This window comes from Thalassophryne amazonica, chromosome 18, assembly GCF_902500255.1.
Source record: "Thalassophryne amazonica chromosome 18, fThaAma1.1, whole genome shotgun sequence".
NCBI classification, from domain to species: domain Eukaryota; kingdom Metazoa; phylum Chordata; class Actinopteri; order Batrachoidiformes; family Batrachoididae; genus Thalassophryne; species Thalassophryne amazonica.
Genome location: NC_047120.1, coordinates 51035541 through 51047279, shown reverse-complemented (window position 1 = coordinate 51047279; position 11739 = coordinate 51035541). Strand labels below are relative to the sequence as shown.

The 11739-nt window shown below is 46.3% G+C and overlaps 1 protein-coding gene across 1 annotated transcript; it reads right to left on the bottom strand.

Moving 5' to 3' along the window:
• Positions 1–7634: 7634 nt before the first annotated feature.
• Positions 7635–8845, bottom strand: LOC117530586 (adrenocorticotropic hormone receptor-like). Its single transcript, XM_034193475.1, has 2 exons — positions 8719–8845; positions 7635–8548 (listed from the first exon to the last, which is right to left on the bottom strand). The coding sequence occupies exons 1-2, from the start codon at positions 8843–8845 to the stop codon at positions 7635–7637; spliced, it is 1041 nt and encodes a 346-aa protein (XP_034049366.1).
• Between the last annotated feature and the right edge of the window lie 2894 nt (positions 8846–11739).

Genomic DNA, 11739 nt, shown 5'->3' with positions numbered 1-11739 from the left:
TTGGGCTACAGCGCTCTGGGAGCAGAACTCACGGCTCCTTCATACATACGATGGGTTTGTACGGGAGCTCAGAACGGTGTTCGACCATCCCAACAGAGGAGAGACCGCTTCAACCGCGCTACTGTCAATGAGACAGGGGCGTCGGAGCGCAGCTGCCTATGCAGTCGCCTTCCGCATCGCGGCGGCGAGATCCGGCTGGAATAGCACTGCCCTCCGCGCCGCCTTTGTAAACGGACTGTCACTGGTCCTAAAAGAGCACCTGGTGGCGAAGGACGAACCGCGGGACTTAGATGGGCTCATCGATCTGGTCATACGACTCGACAACCGGTTAGAAGAACGCCGTCGGGAACGAGGCGAAGGGCGTGGCCAGGCACGCGTCGTCCCTCTCCCTTCCGGTTCCGACCGAGCTCCGCCCTCCCCACGCTCCTCTGTTCCTGCGCTCCGTGCGCCTACGGCTCCCCCTGCTGACGAAGCTATGGACACGAGCAGGGCAACATTTAGGGCACCTGGAGCACAAAGGAGGCGGGCCTACGGAGCTTGTTATGTTTGTGGCTCGAGTGAGCATCTTGCAAGCGACTGCCCCGAGCGGTTAAACACCAACGCCCGCCCCTAGAGACTGGGCCAGGGGTGGGCCGAAACATTCACGTGGGACACACCCACATTGCCACACGACTCCCAGTCACGATCCTGTATGAGGATTCAACCCTGAAGGCCCCAGCACTGGTGGACACGGGCTCTGAGGGGAATCTGCTAGACAGTAGATGGGCCAGGGAGATAGGGCTCCCTCTGGTGGCTCTTACCTCGCCTGTACAGGTTCGGGCACTAGATGGCTCCCTACTCCCACCAATCACGCATAAGACACCTCCAGTAACTCTGGTGGTGTCAGGTAACCACCGGGAGGTGATCGAGTTCTTTGTGACTCAGGTCACCTCCCGTGTGGTTTTGGGTTTTCCCTGGATGCTAAAGCACAATCCACAAGTGGTTCAGTGGAGCGAAACCTGCCATCGGGAGTGTCTAGGTTCCTTGGTTCCTCCCGGCTCCCAAGCTAAGGAGGAGGTCCGAGTCCCGCCCAATCTGAAGGCGGTGCCGGCGGAGTACCATGACCTCGCTGACGTGTTCAGCAAGGATCTGGCTCTCACGCTTCCTCCCCACCGCCCGTATGATTGTGCCATTGATTTGGTTCCAGGCAGTGAGTTCCCGTCCAGTAGGCTGTACAACCTCTCACAACCGGAGCGTGAATCAATGGAGACCTACATCCGGGACTCATTAGCTGCCGGGTTGATCCGGAATTCCACCTCTCCGATGGGTGCTGGTTTCTTTTATGTGGGTAAAAAGGATGGCGGTCTTCGTCCATGCATTGATTATAGGGGGTTGAACGAAATCACGGTTCGCAACCGATACCCGTTGCCCTTATTGGATTCAGTGTTCACCCCCTTGCATGGAGCCAAAATCTTCACCAAGCTTGATCTTAGGAATGCGTATCATTTGGTTCAGATCCGGAAGGGAGACGAATGGAAGACGGCATTCAACACCCCGTTAGGTCATTTTGAGTACCTGGTCATGCCGTTCGGTCTCACTAATGCTCCCGCGACTTTCCAAGCGTTGGTAAACGATGTCTTGCGGGACTTCCTGCACCGGTTCGTCTTCGTGTATCTAGACGATATACTCATCTTTTCCCCGGATCCTGAGACTCATGTCCGGCATGTCCGTCAGGTCCTACAGCGGTTGTTGGAGAACCGCCTGTTTGTGAAGGGCGAGAAGTGTGAATTCCACCGCACTTCTTTGTCCTTCTTGGGGTTTATCATCTCCTCTGACTCCGTCGCCCCTGATCCGGCCAAGGTTGCGGCGGTGAGAGATTGGCCCCAACCCACAAGCCGTAGGAAGCTGCAACAGTTCCTCGGCTTTGCTAATTTCTACAGGAGGTTCATTAAGGGCTACAGTCAGGTAGTTAGCCCCCTGACAGCCCTGACCTCTCCAAAAGTCCCCTTCACCTGGTCGGATCGGTGCGAAGCCGCGTTCAAGGAGTTGAAACGGCGCTTTTCGTCTGCACCAGTGCTGGTGCAGCCCGATCCTAGCCGCCAGTTAGTGGTTGAAGTGGATGCCTCGGACTCAGGGATAGGAGCGGTGCTCTCCCAGAGCGGGAAGACCGATAAGGTCCTTCACCCGTGTGCCTATTTTTCCCGCAGGTTGACCCCCGCTGAACGGAACTATGACGTCGGCAATAGGGAACTCCTTGCTGTGAAAGAGGCCCTCGAAGAGTGGAGACATCTGTTGGAGGGAACATCCGTGCCATTCACGGTTTTCACTGACCATCGGAACCTGGAGTACATCAGGACCGCCAAGCGGCTGAACCCCAGGCAAGCCCGCTGGTCACTGTTCTTTGGCCGTTTTGACTTCCGGATTACCTACCGTCCCGGGAACAAGAATCAAAGATCGGATGCATTGTCCCGGGTACACGAAGACGAAGTCAAAACGGAATCGTCGGATCCCCTGGATCCCATCATCCCGGAGTCCGCTATCGTGGCCGCCCTCACCTGGGACGTGGAGAAGACCGTCCGGGAGGCCCTGACCCGTGACCCGGACCCCGGAATCGGACCAAAGAACAGACTATACGTCCCACCAGAAGCTAGGGCTGCAGTCCTGGACTTCTGTCACGGTTCTAAGCTCTCCTGTCACCCTGGGGTGCAAAGGACCGTGGCAGTCGTCCGGCAGCGCTTCTGGTGGGCGTCCCTAGAGGCCGACGTCCGGGACTACGTCCAAGCCTGTACCACCTGCGCCAGGGGCAAGGCCAACCACCAAAAGACCTCAGGGTTGCTACAGCCGCTGCCCGTCCCACATCGCCCCTGGTCCCACATCGGTCTGGACTTTGTCACGGGCCTCCCGCCGTCCCAGGGAAACACCGTCGTCTTCACGGTAGTGGACCGTTTCTCCAAGGCGGCCCACTTCGTGGCCCTCCCGAAGCTACCAACGGCCCAGGAGACCGCGGACCTCTTGGTCCACCACGTCGTCCGTCTGCATGGGATACCATCAGACATCGTCTCCGATCGCGGTCCCCAGTTCACCTCGCACGTCTGGAGGAGCTTCTGCCGGGAACTGGGGGCCACGGTCAGCCTCTCGTCTGGGTACCACCCCCAGACCAACGGGCAGGCAGAGCGGGCAAATCAGGAACTGGAGCAGACACTTCGCTGTGTGACAGCCGCGCACCCGACGGCCTGGAGTACCCACCTGGCCTGGATCGAGTACGCCCACAACAGTCAAGTGTCGTCAGCCACCGGCCTCTCCCCTTTTGAGGTGTGCTTGGGGTATCAGCCCCCCTTGTTTCCGGTGGTTGAGGGAGAGGTCGGTGTGCCCTCGGTCCAGGCCCACCTACGGAAGTGCCGTCGGGTGTGGCGTGCCGCCCGCTCTGCTTTATTGAAGGCCCGGACGAGGGCGAAGAAACATGCAGACCGGCGGCGGGCCCCGGCCCCCAAGTATCGTCCTGGGCAGGAGGTCTGGTTGTCCACCAAGGACATTCCTCTGCAGGTGGACTCTCCAAAACTCCAGGAACGGTACATCGGACCTTTCAAGATCCTCAAGGTCATCAACCCCGCCGCAGTGAGGCTCCAGCTTCCGGCCTCACTGCGGATCCATCCAGTTTTTCATGTTTCCCGGATAAAACCCCATCACACCTCACCCCTCTGCACCCCGGGTCCGGCACCACCTCCTGCCCGGATCATCGACGGGGAACCGGCTTGGACTGTGCGCCGGCTCCTCGACGTCCGTCGGATGGGCCGGGGTTTTCAGTATCTAGTGGACTGGGAGGGGTACGGTCCCGAGGAGCGCTCCTGGGTGAAGAAGGGCTTCATCCTGGACCCGGCCCTCCTGGCCGACTTCTATCGTCGCCATCCGGACAAGCCCGGTCGTGCGCCAGGAGGCGCCCGTTGAGGGGGGGGTCCTGTTGTGTGGGCCGCTGAAGAGGAGGTACTGCTGGCCCACCACCACCAGAGGGCGCCCTGCCTGGAGTGCGGGCTCCAGGCACCAGAGGGCGCTGCCACCTTATGGGAGCAGCCTGGGTGACAGCTGTCACCCATCACTGGACACAGCTGTTCCACTCAGCACGGAGGTATATCAGTAGGACGGCGTCTCCACCTCAGTGCCGAGATATCGCCTTGAGTTTAAGGTAATCCTTCTCTGCAAACATATATTAAAGATTCTGATAAACCTTGCTAAACCTTTTCAGGACAGCTGATTACAGAAAGCAACTTGCTCGGATAAGTACTCACCTTTCCTGCTTCATTGTAACAAGAGGTGGAGGCGGCTTCGCCCCTCTCCATCTACTGGGTGCTGTCGCATTCCTACCTGTGTGTTTGTGCTCTTTCCCGCCAGCAGTACCGGATCCGACGAGCGAAGGCAGTGGCCACCTGGGAATTCGGGACTTGGCGGTTCCAGTACTTCTGGGTTTCGGTGGCAGAGGAGATCTGGGTGGTTCCGGTTCGACTGGGACGGACGTCTCCTACCTTCAAGCCTGCCCACACGACACCAGCAGATTTCGGCTTACACCTCCAAATTATTAATTGTTGTATTGGTTGTGCTTTTTTCACAACAGTAAAATTTGTTCTTTATTTTTCTCCATTGTCCGTTCATTACGCCCCCTGTTGTGGGTCCGTGTACCTACACTTTCACAACAGGTCATTGACAATAATAATGCTTAGAAGAGAAAAATTATACTATTTTGGAAGGAAGAGCTTTAATTTTTTTGCACATTTCATTCTGAAGGTGCGATAAAGTTTATATATATATATATATATATATATATATATATATATATATATATATATATATATATATATATATATAGTTCAGCTGCAATGAAAACAAGTGATCTTAAAAGAATAAAACTAGGCATTTGGAACTGAACATATTGTTTTCCCCATAACCTCAGCATGCAAATAAGGTTTAGTTTATAATTGCACACCTGCATTACTGTCATGAAAGATGAGTTACCTACCTTCATAATTTCCACTTGTAAAATGATCGATGTACGTGACTTTGTTTATGTAAAGGATGTACGCTGGAAAAGAAGCAAGCAGGTGAGCTTGCAAATTTGTCACATTTATCAGATTTAATTATATTTCTTCTGATCATATGCTATGCCTAAGGTTTTAAATGTGGTTGGTCCATATTCTATATATTGCTAAGTATATTCTGATATACTTGCCAATAATAAATATTCCTATACTAATGAGAATCACATGGTCTTTAGTGACAGATGAATTTCAATTTGTTTGCAACACTTAACCTGACTTATTAAATGTGATAAGAACAGCACAAAGATTATATATATATATATATATATATACACAATACCCTAAATACTAACTATTAAGTGAAAATCAAAAAAGTGTTTTACCAATTTCAACACAAGCAATCACATTTTACACAGCAAGTGTTATTTTGCATGTGGAAAGCCTGCAGGACCAGAGTAGTTACTATTCACAATAGAACACTGAATTCTAGCTCAATAGATCACAAAAATATGGATTTGCTGAAAGAAATGAAAATGGATAAATAATACTCACCACCCTGTGAATATTATACCACATAGTACAATATATTAATTTAAGTTCAATGTACTGATTTAAGTATGTTGTAATGTTCAGTGATTAATTTTGGATAATAATGTGAATTATAATAAAATATTATGAAGGTATGTGACATAAGGGATTAGAAATTAATTATAAAAATGCATTTACTAAAAATAGTCCAAACACATCAAATAAGGGAATAAGGGACAAAATCAAGATGGCATCCAAAATGGCTACTGTCTTTAGGTAAACATAACGATTACTGTATACACACACACACACACACAGTACATTATTGCAGTATGAAAGGTGAGTAATAGTAGTGTATGATTTATAGGTAAATTTAAATGCTTTTAGTCATTTTAATTTAAACCAATAAATCTGGTCCATTATAGGTATAATATATGCAATAATGTACTGTGTGTGTGTGTATACAGTAATTGTTATGTTTACCTAAAGACAGTAGCCATTTTGGATGCCATCTTGATTTTGTCCCTTATTTGATGTGTTTGGACTATTTTTAGTAAATGCATTTTTATAATTAATTTCTAATCCCTTATGTCACATACCTTCATAATGATGTATAATTCTTTAAAAATGACATTAGCGTCGCCTTATTGGACGCCATCTTGAATTTGACCATGGTCTACATGTAGAATCATAACAAAAAACACTGAATTGAATTGCTGGTGGCCTAAAATGGATTCATGTGCATTTTTACTACTCTGTGAAACAAAATATTACTGTAGTATGATATTTTTTTTCTAGTTTTGGCAGCCATGTTGACTGCCATTTTGAATTAGAGCATGATGCACTCAATGGATCTTGTGCCATATATGAGTTTTCATGCTTTTGTCACAAAATGCACAATATTGCTGAGATCTGACTCTTAACAGCTGAACTATATCAAAATATTCTGAAAAGCCATTTCAATCCTGGGATGCCCCTTGACCCAGAGCATGTGGAGAGTGAGAGGACAGTTGCCAAGATATCATCTCTGCTGGAGAACCAGTCTCACACCCTGCAGGACACCATCACAGCACCGGGCAGCTCCTTCAGCAACCGAAGTGTGTCAGAAGCAGAGGGTTTGCAGGTCCTTCCTTCTTGCTGCTGTCAGACTGTACAATCTGAACTCTTCCCAGTAAGTGTATATACATTTGCATATGTTTATTCCTGGTCAGCAAACTGTGCAATACTTCTCTTAAGTCCACTTCCCTGTAAGGACTCTCGACTTGTTATACCCACTGCATATTTGGTTATTTGTGTCCTGCTTACAATGGCATTTCTCTATTTTCCATTCTCTTGATTTGCCATGCCTAAGTATTTGCGTTTGCCTTCGATGGTACTAATATCTTACCTTATCTTATCACCAGTTATACACCTTCACAGTGGAGCATAACAGAAAAGGATTTTCTTTAAAAGGTATGAAATTTCAACAACAACTTATCAAAAAGCACATGGGAAACTTGATTTGATTTGTTTTCTTGTATGAAAACTTTACTAGGTTTAGTTTGTCCAAATACTCGTGGCCTCTGAAAATGAAGGAACTGTGATGGTTTTAGTAGTACACAGTATGTTGACGTGAATGTACAACACAAATAATCACAATAAGCCCACGATACAAGTAATAATCTTTATTTTTTAAATGTGGAAATCAAGCAAAATCACTTAGCTTACACAGCCAGTACAAAAATATACCAGCATGTTAACGATTGGTTTCTATGCTTTGAGCTCCCCGATAAATTTGCTCTTTTGAAAAGTTAAAAATAATCTTTTTGCAGCAGCAGCAGCCAAAATAAGTAATAAGGCAAGCATGGACTCCCAAAATTTCCTGCATATCTGTATTGTCGAGTGTGTCGGTAGCATGGCCCAAGCAGAGGGTCGCCGCTTTGAGTCTGGTCTGCTTGAGGTTTCTTCCTCAAATCATCAGAGGGAATTTTTCCTTACCACTGTCGCCTGTGTGCTTGCTCTACAAGTTGGTAAGGTTAGACCTTACTTGTGTGAAGCGCCTTGAGGCAACTTTGATGTGATTTGATGCAATATAAGTGAAATTAATTGAATTGAATTGCATTAAGACTTCCTGCAGCCTCCAAGCATGAAATGATCAAATTTCCCGAGATTATTGAGGTACAGCATAGGCATGACGGCTGATCCCATAGTTGAGGTGACAAGACTTGGAATTGCAATCATACAGTATAAGGTTGTGGCATCACTGATCAGCCGAAGTCCGATTGTAATCAGCAGAACCGGAGGTACGTAGGAAATAACCACAACAATCAGGCTGTTGATGACAGTGTGAATGCCTCTTTGCTTCTGTGGGTGGATTGTGTTCCCTCCAGGGTGAGCTTTCATTAGTGTGTGGAGGATGAAGAAATCACAGATCCCAATGGTCACAATTGCAATTATGAATGGCAAAGTGGGGAGCATGGTGGGGAAGGCCATAGGCAAAAGAAAGTAGACCACCCCTGTGGAAACTGTGAACATCCAGACAACGGCAGCCAGTAAAACTCTTGGAGTGAGACTTTTCCTCTTGTGGTAGGTGATGGGATGAACTACAGCCACGTAACAGTCCAGACAGACACAAGCCATCAAGAGAGGTCTCCCGCACAAGTTCAAAGCATAAATGCCGTTCCAGATCACATCTATCTGCCATTTATGCCAAAACAAGCGGTTTAAAATCCCAGGAGGAATGAAGAACATGAAGACCGCATCCATGACAGAGAGGTTCAGGATGAAGAAATCATTTGGGGTGAAGGCCATTCCATTCCGGTGTGTCTTAAAGAGCTCCCAGATGACGGTGATGGATGCAGGAAACCCAAAGGCGAAGAACAAAAAACTGCAAAACTCCCAAAAATAGATGCCCTCGTTTTGTGCATTACAGTCGGGTAGTGCATTATATATTTCCCAAATGAATCCACTGGAGAAGCCAGATGAATGATTGCTGTTGAGATGTTTCTCCAGCAACATGATGGAGCTGTTTTCACCTGACAAACACAGAAAAATTACATCTGATGAGTGAAAAGTATTTTTTTAAAACTGTGCAAACGACACTCACACACAGTAATGCAAAAGAAATAAAAATAAAACAAACAGTTTTTGAGTAAGTTATGGAATTCCATATAGATAACTCATTGGACGTAAATAAATACTGTACCTTTTGTTGCTTGTTTGTTTTTTTGCAAGGGAGTTTGCAGTGATTCGCCGCTGTTGCGGCCACAGAAGTGTGAAGCGTCTGCGGTGAATCCTGCATATGTTTGTGCTTTGCTATCAGTCAAACCCATGGCATACAGGGCGTGGGGGAAACTTTGGAAATTATGGAAAAGACCAGATCCATGCAGCACATGGGAGTCATAAAAAGCAACAGGAAGAGAAACTACAGAATATATAACCCAAAGAATATTTATTGTTCTGATCTGGTGTGAATGGTGAGCAGGTCTGTAGTGGTTTGGAAGTATAAAATTCAACCTCAAGCTTTGACAAGTTATATTTCTACTTAAAGCAACTAAGAAAATTAAAAATGGACCTGTAAATTTGGGTAGTTTTCCTTCCTGAATCTGTGGAGATGTACTGTATATCCACAAATTCCAAGAAGTGGGAGTCATTGTTAGGTACCAATTAAGTTGTTTCGGAGGAGGTGTTCTTACCTGTAATTGTAAATATTATTTCCAATATTTATTCCTGGAAGAATCCTGTGATATACAAATACTGAATGAAAAACATTCATTATTTGTTTTCTATAACAGCAAAAATAGATCCTTGTCATTTGATATTTTATTAATTTATAAACAAGAGAAAAGTGGCTTACATTACATAGTGTATGTCACTGGTCCTTTGAGGTCAGTCCAACACTAACTTTAAATAGCTATCCAATCCAAAATTGTTCTCAGTCAACTTGCAAAAACAGTCAGATAGTTCAAAAACTATCCTGATGATGTAGTCCGTACCTGATGCCATACAAAAACAAACCCCACTATGTTTATTTTTAAGCTAAGCGCCGTCGCCGATAGTGTGAGCGTGGTAGTCACGGCGTGCAATGCCACAAAACGTATAGAACCAAAATTGCACTGTAAATGGGACACAATGGTAAATATTATACAAATAATGAATGTTTATGAGTTCAATGGTACAAATATTTCATGAGGTGAAAGATGAAATTTTGTATTCAATGAGCAAAGCAGAGTTGAATGGTACATTCCAGCTTTCACTGAATTAAATATTCGTTCCATTGAAAGAATGAAAAAACATTCATTATTTGTTTTCTATAACAGCAAAAATAGATCCTTGTCATTTGATATTTTATTAATTTATAAACAAGCGAAAAGGGGCTTACATTTTAGTGTTCCACTGGTGCTTAACAGTCCAAAAGCAACTTTAAATTTTAGTCCAAAATTGTGACAATGTCCATGATGCCATCCACTGACTTTGTGTACTTACAAAAAAAAAAAGTCCAGTGAAAAATCACATCAGAAATTAGTCCAGTCCAATAATAATAATAATAATAATAATAATAATAATGGTTCTGTTGAGATACACCATTCTTCTTCTTTTTCTTTGTCTTTCGGCTGTTCCCGTTAGGGGTCGCCACAGCAGATCAATCGTTTCCATCTCACCCTGTCCTCTGTATCTTCCTCTGTCACACCAACCACCTGCATGTCCTCCTTCAACACATCCATAAACCTCCTCTTTGACCTCCCTCTTCTCCTGCCTGGTGGCTCCATCCTCAGCATCCTTCTCCCTATATACCCTGGGTCCCTCCTCTGCACATGTCCAAACCATCTCAATCGCACCTCTCTGACTTTGTCTCCAAACCGTCCCACCTGAGCTGTCCCTCTGATATGTTAATTCCTAATCTTGGCCATTCTTGTTACTCCCAAAGAGATTCTCAACATCTTCAGCTCTGCCACCTCCAGCTCTGCCTCCTGTCTTTTTGTTAGTGCCACCGTCTCTAAGCCGTACAACATAGCTGGTCTCACTACTGTCTTGTAAACTTTCCCCTTCACTCTTGCTGATATTCTTCGGTCACAAATCACTCCTGCCACCTTTCTCCACCCACTCCACCCTGCCTACACTCTCTTCTTCTCCTCTCTACCACATTCTCCATTACTTTGAACAGCTGACCCCAAATATTTAAACTCATCTACTTTCACCACTTCTACTCCTTGTAACTGCACTATTCCACTGGGCTCCCTCCCATTCCCTCCCATAGTCCATGGGCACTCCTGTCTGATCTCATCCGTCAACCTGTCCATAACCACTGCAAACAAGAAAGGACTCAGAGCTGATCCTTGGTGTAATCCCACGGCCACCTTGAATGAGTCTGTCATTCCGACTGCGCATCTCACCGCTGTCACACTATTCTTGTACATGTCCTGCACTACCCTAACATACTTCTCTGCCACTCCAGACTTCCTCATACAATACCACAGCTCTTCTCTTGGCACCCTGTCATAAGCTTTTTCTAAGTCCACAAACACACAATGTAACTCTTTCTGGCCTTCTCTGTACTTCTCCAACAGTATTCTCAGAGCAAACACTGCATCTGTAGTGCTCTTTCTCAGCATGAAACCATATTGCTGCTCACAGATCTTCACCTGTTTTCTAAGCCTAACTTCTACTACTCTTTCCCATAACTTCATGCTGTGGCTGATCAGCTTTATGCCTCTGTAGTTACTGCAGCTCTGCACATCACCCTTGTTCTTGAAAATAGGAAGCAGCACACTTCGTCTCCACTCCTCAGGCATCCTCTCGCTTTCCAAGATTTTATTAAACAATGTGGTTAGAAACTCTACTGCCATCTCTCCTAGACATTTCCATGCCTCCACTGGAATGTCATCTGGACCAACTGCCTTTCCATTCTTCATCCTCTTCATAGCAGCCCTCACTTCTTCCTTACTAATCTCTTGTACTTCCTGATTTACTCTCACCACATCATCCAGCCTTTTCTCTCGCTCATTTTCTTCATTCATCAGCTCTTCAAAATATTCCCTCCACCTTCTCAGCACACACTCCTCACTTGTCAGCACATTACCATGTGCATCTTTTACCACCATAACCTGCTGCACATCCTTTCCAGCTCTGTCCCCTTGTCTGGCCAATCGGTGCAAGTCCTTTTCTCCTTCTTTACTATTCAACTTCTTGTACAGCTCGCAATATGCCTTTTCCTTCGCTTTTGCCA